Raw genomic sequence first — 12800 nt, forward strand, 5'->3', positions numbered from 1 at the left:
GCCGTTCCTCTGAGGGCAGGTGCTCCAGCCCAAACGATGCTTCCTGCTTTTTAACCATCTCATACTGCTTAGTTATGAAGTGCATTCCTTAAAACTAAATAGCTAAAATAGCAGAATGATCTTAAATGATATACAGCTTTTAAGGAATACCTCTAACGTACGGATAATTTTTCAACTGTAATTTTTTGCCAATGTCAAGAGAGCGAACTGCAGCCAGGCCAGGACTTGAGCAGAAGTCATGGAGACCAGTCTCCACCGCGGAGCGTGTCGCCRGCGGCGGCTGTGCGCTACACGGGTGATTATTCTCCCAGTATCATTCAAYAGTTGCATCAAAAGTAACTTCTCTAAGTTAAAATAGTCTTCAAAGTGAGCGTTTTTAGTGTCGCGCTGAGCAGATGAAATGCTCCCGCAGAGAGGCACGGCTGACGCGGCCGGAGGGGCCCGACGCAAGGCGCTCGGCAGGCGCAGCATTCGCCGGCGGATCACAAATTCCCTGTGTCGGAAACCCCCAAACATGGGCTGGAAAAGAGCAATGCTTCGCTTACAGCCCGTAAGTCAGTTATTTTCAGGATCTCACGGTTTGCTAATTGCGTCTCGACCCCCAGAACACCACAGCGACGGCGGAGGAGCGCACGCGCTGGAGGAAGCCCGAGCGGGAGAGGCACCGCGCGCCGCGTCCCCCGGCCGCTCCGTCCTCCCGCGGGCACCGCCGGACCCTCTCGGGCCTCCGCTCGCTGCGGAGCCTCTCGGGCTCTCCCCAGGAGCCCTGTCGCGGGGGCGACAGCCTCACCGCTGCTGAGGCGACGGAAAGCACGCCAAAGCAAACGCCGAGCGTCGACTCTGCACGTTCTCGTCAGCCCTCAGCGGGCGCCCCAGGCGAACGGCAGAGCTCCCGGCACCAGGAAACCTTGGATACCGCTGCACGCCAGAAAGCAGAGTCTTCACCACACAAAGTCCTCACACAGACCACTGTATTTATTTTTAGATAACATCTTCTGGATACATTTAAATTTTGTAACCTCCTGTTCAACTACGTTTAATTACTCGACGCAGTGTTTTAAACTAAAAAAGCAAATACTATATGCTTTTCTGGAAAAAAAGAGGTGCCACGTTTTTGGGGCACCTCCGAGGCAAAACCGCTCCCAAGAAGGTCGGGTTTTGCATCCAAAACAGCCATGGAAGTTAAAATCAACTCTAAACACACCAAACCCTTATGAAAGTGTTTCTGGCAGTGATCACGTAATAGTTTTTGACTGCATTGATTCCTCACTGGCAACGCTCAACTCAGGCTTGCAAATGCATCAACGGTGTAATGAGGAGCTATTAAGTCCATCGATTTTCTGATTTCAATTGATAGCTAACAGGCCAAAGCTACACATCAATATTTGCGTAACTAATACCCCAGAGCTAACAATTTTGACAAATGAAAACCTCAATAGACCAAACAGTGCAAATTAATGGAAATTTAAAGACCAAACCTCAGAATTTAAGTGAAATACTTAATGAATGAACAAGCCTCGGATTTCTGGAGAATTCTGGTTTTTGTTATAGAGGAAAAAATAAACATATAGAGCCTCACTGAAGCATATTTTTCTGTGGGATGCCAAACTGGAGCRTTCAGCAATATAGGAACTGCAACCACGAGGTGCTGGTTCTTAAAAAAAACGACTTTTTCAACATTCATCTTTTTGGTTAATTTGCTAAATCAAGAAAAAAAAAAATACAGGCATGTCATCACAGCAGCATATACACATCACCAGATGGCAAATTTTGGTCAGCCAGAAGACAAAATCTCCCCCTACCAAAGGTCTCTTCTTCTTCTTCTTCTTTTTTTCTTTTTTTCCTAAAGTTGCGTGACTCTCAAAGGGGAACAGTAAAGAGGGATTTGTAGCTCTCCCTCGCACAGGATGAACAGCGGCGGGGCCGGGGGCTCTGCGGGACGGCAGGAAGGGGCCGGGGGCTCCGCGGCGGGACGCAGCCACCCCAAACCGCGGGCAGACCACGCCGAGCCGCGCTCCCGCGCCTCCGCCGGCAGCCCATCCCGCCCTCCTCTTCGCGCACCGCCGTTTATTTTTCCCTTTTGGAAGCAGCTTTTCAATATGTAGCTATAAATTCTTTTTAAATGATTGAAGTCAGATAACTAATTACGTGATTGCTTTACAATCCCATTACCTTAACTGATGCTCGTCTCGGGCTTATCCTTTGGTACAAGTAAATGCCATAAAGAAGTCAGTAAAATGCACAGCATTAATGAAGTACAACACAAGCAACTTTTATTTTTTTTTCGGGTACCTTAAGTTTTGAAGAAAATTTCCAGACCTATAGTTTGTAAATAGCCATAAAYGGCCCTGTGAGAGAGCCAAGGAGTTTATCTGTATTCTCATTTTTAGAATAGAAGTAGGCAAAAACTGAGTATTTGATAGTCTTCTACAATCAGCCTGTATGAGTGAAAACATCTTTTCAAAGACGGCAAAAGTGCTAACCTGTAATCTAAAAATCAGGCTTTGAAAGGCGTTGAAATTAAGCGTTTTTTAACATAATGCAGATGAAATACACTGATTTGCAGTAGCTATCCATAATAGAGAGCGTTTTTCTTCTGGGAGTAGGAGGGAAGGGAAGATAACTTTCTACTTTTTAGGTAAGGTTTTAACAGTACCCTAGCTCTGACCTGCTTACAGTTTGCCTGTCTTTACAGATGTAAAAGTAGAGCTTCAATTATACCTGCTATAATTATTAAAATAAGATTTAATGATTAAAATATGAGCTTCAAAATAATTTTAATATTTACAAACATCTTGCTGATTCTGCATCTCTTTCAAAGGGATCCCATGTATTAATTCAGTCATTCAGAAGAAAATTAATCTGATCTGCCCCTCCAAAAAAAAAGTTTGCAAACAGGCAAATGCTGCTTCATATTTTAACGCAGAAGCAAAGAAAAAAACTTGCATGGATGATATAAGGGAAGCTGTTTTTTCTAACCTGCTTCCCTTCAAACAAAGCTGCGTTGCGCTTTCCCTTTAGCCATCCACAGGCCTTGCACGCTTCTGCCCCGTTGCAGGGCTCTGCCGCGCACGTAGGGGAATCTTCGCGGGGATCCGGACAAAGCCTCCGTCCGCGCAGCCGGAGTGCTTACGGCCAGGCGCAAGCGAGGAACGCGGCGTTACTTCGAGCGGAGCCGTTCCACCGCGTCGGGAGAGGTGGAACACTCTTAAAATAACGGCAATAGAAACCAGTGGACCCCGTCGCTGCTGCAAGCCCTCCTACCGTTCTTTCCAAAGTTTTACTTCGCTCGCTGTARGCGAGGCCTGCTGCTCCCTCTCAGTTTACGCGGACTGGCGTGGAGGGCRGCAGCCTCCCGTTGCGTTCCTGCGCGTTGCTGCAGTTAGGTGCGAAGGTAACAAATACTTAAACTCAATAAATTTCGCAAAACCCCTGCCACGGTCGCAGCACAGCTTCCAACAGGCGCCTCTCTATTTGCTAAGGGAGATTTCATATCCGAGGCGCCGTGCAACCCTGGCAAGGCAGCAGCGCTGGCCAGCGAGAGCCGAAGCCTCCTCCCTCCTGCCCCTTGCTGACGGCGCCCACGGCATTCCTGCTTCGCAAAGACGCAGCTGCAACGGCAAGGGCCCCGCGGCACCCCGCTGCACCCCGTGGCACCCCGCTGCACCCCGCTGCACCCTGCGGCACCCTGCGGCACCCCGCTGCACCCCGCGGCACCCGGCTGCAGCACGCAGGACCGGTGGCCTGGCGCCGACGGGAGCACGGGACGGACGAAACACGGAGATGCCGAAGACGGTGGACGGGCACCAGGTAGCCTAAAATCCGAGAAAGGAACAACTTTAGAAGGGACTATTAATTACAGAAGCTTGAAAAAAAATCYCCCAATTAGTTAAACAGCCGTCCTGCCCGGGGGGTACGGATCACGCATCCGAGGGGACGCCGGCGGCGAGCTGTGCTGGGCGGACGACTGCCATGGAGCTCACCAAGAAAGAGGCCCCATTTCCTAGCGCTTCCGCATCCTTCGCACGATTTTTACTGTTACTTGGGTGCCTTTCCGAGCGCTGTGCCATGCTGCCGTAACTGTACAAAACTTTACATTTTTATATTATCCTTGATTCGCTCCTGCTTACTTTTAATTACAAAACGTCAATAAAAAGATTAAAYGCACACACAAAAAGATCACAGTGTGCGCCAGATGCTGCAGCGTCCTCGGGAGACCGCCAGCGCAACACCAGGTGTTGTGTCAGCCTAATGAAGCAACAGCCGCACGCCGGGGACACCGAGGGTGCAGCGGCAGAGGCTTGTGCACGCTTTGCTTAAAATCTGCCATTGTTAAGGCAAAATGGGAAAGACTGGACTTCACAATTTTCATAAGAGTCTAAAAAAATTATTCACAGTGAGAATAAACCGGATTTTTTCTGAAACTGCTTCAATCATTCATTTTTCAAAGTTGCCTCATAAAATCTTCTGCAGATTACTGCAGAATACTGGAAGCAGTTAAATAATTCTTCATAAATATGGCATAACACTGCAGCTGAACTGCCCAATGCAYGCTGCAACAGTTAAGGAACATTTCCATATCTGAACTAAAGCACAAATTGCATTTCCTTCACGATATGCACACTACATAATTTGGAGGCTTAACAGACTGAGCTCAGGTCATTGCTGCAACAACGAACTTCACTAAAATTTACTGAACATAAAACTATGACCTAAGGCAGTAACTAATGAACTTAAGGGCATCTTAATATATTTCCGTATCATTGAGTAAAGCACTTTAACTTATTACAGCGACATGGCGTGACCTCATGCAATCGAATCTTTTTGTAGCAGATTCAACCAATGTTTTTAATATCAATTACACCAAGGTACAACCTTTTCACTTTTACTGAAGAAGTGTTAAGTAAAATAGCAGGCAGCCTGCCTCGCCCTGCCTCGGACAAAYGCCGGGTTCGCTTCTCCATGGAGAAGCTTTTCCAACAGGTTAAAGGTAAGTATAAAAACAGGACTTACAGTGTGGAGTATGTGGAGAGTTTATAGCTAAGGYGGCAGCAGCACCCTCCCGCCGGCGGCTCGTTTGAAACGGCGGAGGCGAAGCAGTCGATGCTTTCAACATCTAACTAAACCGTCTTGCCTGGGAGAAGAGCAGGTTACTCGCACCACAGAGCAAAGAACGAGTTATGCGTAGAAGACTTTCTTCCGAATTTCTAATAATAGTAATACTAAGGGAAGCTAAAAATGGTGGAACGAGAGAGTTCCAACCCCAAAAGCCATTCTGAGACGAGGAAGTCGGCAGGGTTGATTCAGGATGAGAATCCAGGCTCTGTTTCGGTGCTAAACCTTAGTCAAACCAAACCGCTGCCTCCAAAGCCCAGTCTCGAAGCACTGAAAAGCTGGACTCCGAGATCGGAATTTGGGCTCATCGCTTTCATAGAAACCACTTGGATGCAGTTTCCCGGCASTTTCCATTGCCGATTTGAACCTCGGCAGCTGCAGGGTCTCTTCCAGTCCTGCACTGCAGCCTCCCACCCACGCTGCCCTCCGCAGCTCGGGCTTGAAGGCCAGAAGATACTTGGGGAAGTGTTGAGTTTCTTCCCAAACTAGCCCAAGTATGCACAAGTTAGCTTGCTTCACATTTCATAACTAGATTTACATTTCTGTTTGATATGAAACAAAAAGATAGGAGAAAAATTTTTAAAACAAACTACTGCATGCACTGATAAATACCCTATTTTATCTAAATCCATAAAATAACCTGTTCTGAAAGTCTGCTTAGGCTACAGCAGAACATGGTACCAGCTCTGCAAAGCACAATTTTCCTGTTCAAATCTGGTTAATTCACATATCCCAAAACAAAGCCATAAAAAGCAAACTGCATTCTACAGCATGACTGCTGTGAGAATGCTTCAGGAAAAAAAACCCTTTTTCTAATGTCAGGTTAAAGCTGCAATAAAGGTATCACTAAAGCAGCATGCATATTCAATAAAATCTGTGAATAAAACATCAAAGACTTGTTTTATTTCTCTTTTTAAAAGACAATTCTCTCCTCACACTAACTGCTTTAATGCTTTTCCTGCTTGTATTCCCTCATTCCTCCTGCCCACGTGGGCTTCATTTCCAAGCCTATTCAAAAGGATGTTTTCCAAGCATGTGCCACATGACTTGTTCATATAAATGGAGCAAATTAAACTGTCTCCACATATATCCTATCACATTTGTAGTCCTGATTTCTCTCCTTAACACGTGGCCAAGACACCGTATTATCTGCCTGCAGAGGTTGACCTCAGGATATTAGATTCTGCCACATAGCTCTCTTGTACTAAACCGAGGGGAAACACTTAATCACCCCTGCCTTTTCAGGAAAAAATCAACTTTAAATTTGCCATGATGAAAAATCAATAAACCAGTAATTGCTTGGCTTATCATTGCGTGGAGGAACAAATTGGGAAGCGAAGCTTAGCGTCCACACAGATTTCAGTGAAACACAGAGTTTCAGGATCACTAAGCCAGAAAAGGAAAAGGTCTCAGAGTGATAATTAAATCTACTCATGCTGATTTTCTGCCAAATTTATTTCCCTAGAGTATATAAAAATGTTTCACTGCTTACTAGCTAGGCATAACTAATCAATTCAACGTTGGGCCAACACACATGAGAAACAAAAAATGCAAATGCCAGAATGAAGGCACCCGGCTCACAGACGCCCAGCGCGAGCGCGGCACTCGCATTGATTTATTTATTGATRGATTGCACCAGAACAAACCTTATTTAGCTGCATTCTGAAAAACTTCTTTGCCCTGTTATCTGATCCAAACCTTCCTGTACGCCAATCTGTTACGGGCAACAGGCTGCCCGAGGTCTAGGATGTCTAGTAGCTTCCCCAGTTTCAACTCTCTGCACAATTGTAGAAATAGCTGTATTTTAAACTAAAAATTTTATAATATGATTTATGCACGATACAGTAAGACGAGCAACTCGAGCATGTGGCAGTAGCACAACCCGCGCAGCTGARCGAGAGTCGAAGGGAAGCATTTTGCTCCTGCAGCATGCTGCCTGCATCATGGCAGCTACTACTGTTTCGCGTTTCAGTTACTTTGCATTTGACTTGCCAGRCCGAGAGTTACAATCCAGTTTGACAGTGAAATTCCCTGCAGATTTTGATGTCATTCGCAGCCAATACCAGACGGTAACGAGTAAACAAAACCACAGCAGCAAACGTCCTCCACTGAAAACACTCRTGTAAAAGCAGGGCCCTTTTCGTTAATAGGCCTAATCTCATGCAGCAAATTAGCATAGCTCCAATGGAAGTGCAAATGTAATCAAACTGAAAAATTCAAATTAGGAGGGAGCCTCTTCTCCCTCGCTTCGCTTTTTTGTTACAACAAATGATTTTGCGCGCGTGTCCTTCAGCCGGCTGCAGGGACGGCGGCGGCCGCGGCACGGGAGGGCGCGCAAGCGGCGGCGGCGGCACCGCGGTGGGCAGCTCCCGGCGCGGCTGAGCCGTGCAGCGAGCACCGGACCTCGCCCGCGGAAGGGGCCGCGCGAGCCGTCCGCCCCGTTTGTTGATGCATCGACAGACGTTTTCGGCAAACGCTTCCGTCTGAGCAGGCACAGACGGACCGAGGACCGTTAGGCAACGAGTGCCACAGCGCAGGGCAGCTTCTGTAACTGCGCCGTCCCTCGGGGGACTTACTCGATTGCATTATTAAAATTTCAGCCAAGAGGGTTCGGGAGCCCAGGCAGGGAACCGCCATGGAAAATTAAGCGCATAATAAAACAGTCATTAGAATTCAAAAATCAGTCAGAGTGGATTTTTCACGCTACGTAATAATCTAGGGTAACGACAGTTTCCTGATTGAGCATTTAAATTCTTACCATTTTGAGAGAGCAAAAAGCTAAAAACCAACCCACCCCCAAAAAGCAAACCTTGCCCCGTCTGCAGCGCGCGCCACCACCGCGCCACGCTTCGCGCCACGCTTCGCGCCACGCGCGGGGAGGACGGCGGCACCGCGGGGGAGCCGGAGCCCCCCGGGAGAACCCACCCTGCGGCACGCGGGAGCCACGGCTTCGGCGAGCAAAGGGGCCCGCCGGGCTCCGCGCCCCGAGGGGGAGCGTGCTCCGCCGCAGCTACCACCCGAGCGCGCGCCGGACGAGCGCCTTACTCGCGGAGGCAGACTGCAAACAAACCCACCCCAAACCGGCGTTTCCCGCGCCACGTTCYGATTTCTCTGGGGGTCCTGCAAGGACCGGGCATGCTTAAACGCTTGTCAAGCAATTTAATAACTCCAGTGAAAATGAAACTCTCTATTCCTAACTGGCAGCTAATTGCTCAGATAAATTGATGACTTTCCTTAACAGGACACGTTTTCTATTCGTTTTACAACACCACCGTCGGATCCCTGCAGCCGTCCGAGGACACCGCCGGCCAGTTTTCACAGCGCGCGTTAGGAAACGCGAAAGCAGCTCCCACCACCTGCTTCCACTGCACATTACCGCTGTTTCTGTTCACTAACCAACTATTTTTCCCTTCGCTTTTTTTTTTTATTCTTCTGGTTCACTAACCAACTATTTTTCTCTTTGCTTTTTTTTTTATTCTTACTGATAACTATCGATATTATTCCACTAACTTGACATTTGCAAAATGCTCTTTGAAGCCCTGAGAACTCATAGCAGGGATGAGMTATTCCTGAAGAGCTGAATATTCTCCCCCAAACCGTGCAGCACCAGGCAGGAGCAGAGGAAGCCCAGCCCCACGAGGAACGCAGAACGAGCAGTCAGTACACGCAAATTCCTTTGGATTAGCTCATATTGCAAAACATTAACTTTTTTGACTACATTATAAAAAARCAGATCAGGGGAATCAATCACATGAATTTTTAATAGAGATTACATTAGAGTTTTGAAAGACACTTGTGTACTTCATGGTAAGTCCCACAATCTGGAGCTTATTAAAGACATCTAAGTCTAGAAATAAACAGGGGGTGGGAAATCACGTAAAAATGCAAAAATCCTGTAAAATGGCAGCCATCTGAATCAGAACTGTAAAGTAGACTTAATTTTCTCATTCACACTTTAGGATTTAAAGAGGTTTGCCGGGGGAGGAAGTGCAAATAAGCTTTAGACTTCCTTCAGAAATTATCCAGGCTTGAGTTAGGCTTCAAAAATTATTTAGGCTTTAGGTTCATGAGTATAAGAAAATATATAGTAAGAAAATTGTAGAAGTTTGGAACTAAACAAATAGCAACTAAACTTGCTACCTAAGAACAGAGAGCAACACAGAAACAGATAGGATATCTTCTCCTGGTCCAAAAATCTTGCTGACAGCTGGTTCCAGTATCAAATGAATTTGTAAATAAATGTCCAAAAAACTCAGCGCTTTTGGAGCAGGCCCTAAAAGATGTACGTATATATCAGACTGGTACCTTGGAGGCTGGGGAGACATGAGGAAAGAGATGCAGCAAAATTAAAGTTCCTTATCTTTACCTCGAGGTTCGGCTGGATGGCTGGGAAGAGTGGGGGTAGACTCAAGAGACTTCCAAATCAGTTTACAGAGATTGTAAAGAAAGATGATATTTTGGAAAGAGTGGAGCAGTAAAACGGTAAACCTCTCKCCGCTCTGCTTTCCTTATTTTCTTCCCCTTACTACATTCCTGAGCAAGCTATGACCTCCTCCCTTCCGCAAGAYTTTTCCTGGTTTAAGGTTGGCCTAATGCTTTTATTGTCATATCACACAAAGAACTAGAAATACATCAATCTCTTAATGTCTCCTCGAATTTTCAAGTTGTCCCAAAGAGCTTGAGTTTATATCGCTCTCCCCCRTAAATGACACCCTGCCCTTAACCAAAATACCACTGATATTTGGGTCCAACATCGACTTTCATAGCAAATCAATCTATCAAAAAGTCAGCCCTGAAAAACGTTTGATCTCCTACAACGTTACGTTGCCCTAGAAATCTGGATTGTGTTTAGTGAATTGTTAAAAATCTCACCCTGGGTAGGTAGCCGAGATTCAAAGGGCAGGGAAAATCAAGGAATACACTTTCCCAGAGGCTGTTCAATGTCACATCCTTAAACCTCTCAGCATTTAAGACAAACAAGCTGGAGATGTTCACTGCAGTGACCGCTGTGTGACAACGCTCATCCCAGAGTCGAACCGCTGCATGAGGGAAGTGAAGACTTACACGTCTAAGTCACCGTACAAACAATACACGCCCCGGAGAGCGAAGTGGTTCAGTTGTGCTGGACCCACAGCGCTGCCTCTCTGRGGCAGGGAGGCCGATCAGAGCTGCCGCGAGAACCTGGCAGCCTTCCTCACGGTGGGTTTGCAGTGGCTTTGTCACACAGCTGAAAACGTCTCTTCCCGTTATTCAGTGACACAGAAGCAAAATACATCTGTTTTAATTGTCCAGTCATTATCTATTAACTTTCCACCGACTGTCTTGCAAAGGGTAACAGCCCAAGTCCTGCCAACCTCCCGCATCCACCGCTTCCTCGAGACACAGAGCAGTGCACTTGTGGACGCCGCACAGACTAAACACCCAGCCAAGCTGGCCAGCTGCCGAGCCTCGGTCAAGCGACAGAGCCAGCCCCCAAACCAATGGTACTGGCTGGTCGTAAGGTCTTAGCACCTAACTTGGTTTCAAACTGTTAGGCTGCTTTAAGGGCATCTTAATTTTAAAATATGACAAACCATCTGGTTAAAATTTCTTACACGTTTAGCAATGCTTGTTATTGTCACAGGAATGTTACCTGCCATAAACAGAAAGCTGTGGGGATCAGAAGGAGAACGAGGAGAAGGCTGTCCACCTCCTTTCCAGGAAATCACAGAGCCCCAGTGGAACTTGGTCCCTCAAAAAAATGTGTGATCTCTGACTCACCACGTATTTATAGCTTGTTAGTGAAGAAAGAAACTGTATTACCTTCTTCCTTTCTTTTCTTTGCTTCTTCTTCGCTTCTCTCTTTAGCCTTTAAAGCTTCATCTGCTTTAGCTAAAAAGAAAAGAAGAGAACTTTAACAACAAATTTCAGAACTGGTTAACYTAATTTTCCAAACATTTCCTGGGAGGTTAAACAAATTTCAGATTCATTTTTGCAGGTCCCAAAGTGAAGTCAGTGCACAAGAAAGAAGCCAGTTTGGTTCTTAATGCATTTCCTTTAAAGGTATCGCTACTGTTAAGTGGTGGTGTTAGCGAGGTAACTTCTGTATGCAATAGTAGTTCAATACAAATCTCTGCATTCATTTTTTGTAAGTAAAACTTATAAGAGTTTTGTTTCTTAAACACAAGTCTCCCCATCCTGTCTGTCCCCAAATAAAACCACAGACAAAAATGCAGTGCATTTCAAAAAGATTTGCTACTATAGCGAGTAATCTGTAAGATCTTTTTYGCAGATTAAAAGAAGAAAATAGTATTTTCAGGGATGCAGAGTGCCAGATTGCATTTAAAACACAAGTCAAATACTTAGTATTAAATAAGGTAGTGTATTATTTTTTCTTCATTGCAAATCATAGCAGCAGTACTTTATTCATGTTACGAATATGTAACCCTTTTTCTCTCTAGAAACCTCTTCCCTTATTACTTAATTATCTACTAGTTGCTCAACTGCAGAGGTTTTCAAACACTTTACTACAGATGTTAAAGAAGATTAAAAATATACAGCACAGTAACAAGGGACTATCAATATACTCTGTAAATTAATTAAATTTCTGTTCTAGCACATCATTTATTCTAAAGCATTAATGTCTCAAAGGAGCCATTCTCTTTTATTGCCATCTCACTGCCTGATGAGCGAACTAAGTGCGAATAAGTCTCTAACAGCATTATACCTGATGAAATATTAAGTTTTAAAAAGTATCACCATGTCAAAAGGGAAAGAACCAAAAAGAARTAGGATTCAGAATTTCGACCAGGCCTTCTTAGGCAATAAGATCAGCGTAAACTGTGGTAGAAATAACAAGTGCTTACTCAGTTTTGCATGCACTTAGCCTCACCACCTAGTGAATGAACTGATATTTTACCGATACAAAACTCAAGTGCTGAGCTTGGAGAAAACGAGTACCACGTGACGGGCTCTTTCGGGTCCCGATGCCKTTTTGCAGGCAGTAGCTACACCTCCTTAAAACAGGCAGCTTAAAGAGCGGCGTTACAAAAGCACAGAAGTAATTACACAGACATCTGTTTCCATTTACATGCTTTTGTATATATTTACACTACATCTAAAGTCATGAAATATTAAAACTTTTCTGCCAGTGAACATCATTACAAGAATGTATTAAATTAGATAATAAAAACAAACCGCCAGTAACTCGAAAGACTTTTACTTCATTTACACTTTATTCTCCCTGGTAGAAGGACAAGGATAATAGAAATTCCATTTAAATTCAATTTTGGTTATATGGGTAATTGTAGATATACCCCTTGAGTCATGTAAAATGCTCAGCTTATGTTGCTTTCAAATTATCCCGCTCAGCTTCCCATTCTGCTCCTTACAACCGTCTTCAATATGTATTAGCAGGGCTCATTAGGCTGAAATTTAATAACGCAAACATCAGGTGCATTTCAAGAACCTCCATTATCAACACAAGATGGATTGCTTATATAGCTCTTGGGCCAACTGGGCACAATTTAGATTCAATAAACTACCATGCCGAAATTTGATTTATCTGCTCCGCTCCGCTGCTCTGCTCTTCCGCACGGAGGTGCCGCGGCGGCGAAGAGCCCGCCGGCTCGCGCCGTCCCGGCCGCCGCGCCAGGAGCCTCCCCGCCGACGTCGAGCGGGGCCTCGCCTGCGACCGCCCGGGCGCT

The 12800-nt window shown here is 45.7% G+C and overlaps 1 protein-coding gene across 1 annotated transcript in view; it reads right to left on the minus strand.

Moving 5' to 3' along the window:
- Positions 1–12800, minus strand: part of RSRC1 (arginine and serine rich coiled-coil 1) — a 170381-nt gene that overhangs the window by 15214 nt on the left and 142367 nt on the right. Inside the window, exon 8 of the mRNA XM_085304060.1 lies at positions 10918–10986. Coding sequence (XP_085160186.1) covers positions 10918–10986 — 69 coding nt within the window. The remainder of the gene's footprint in view (positions 1–10917; positions 10987–12800) is intronic.

The sequence above is a fragment of the Rhea americana genome, unplaced genomic scaffold, assembly GCF_003343005.1.
Source record: "Rhea americana isolate MKP2758 unplaced genomic scaffold, rheAme1 scaffold_202, whole genome shotgun sequence".
Lineage (NCBI taxonomy): Eukaryota > Metazoa > Chordata > Aves > Rheiformes > Rheidae > Rhea > Rhea americana.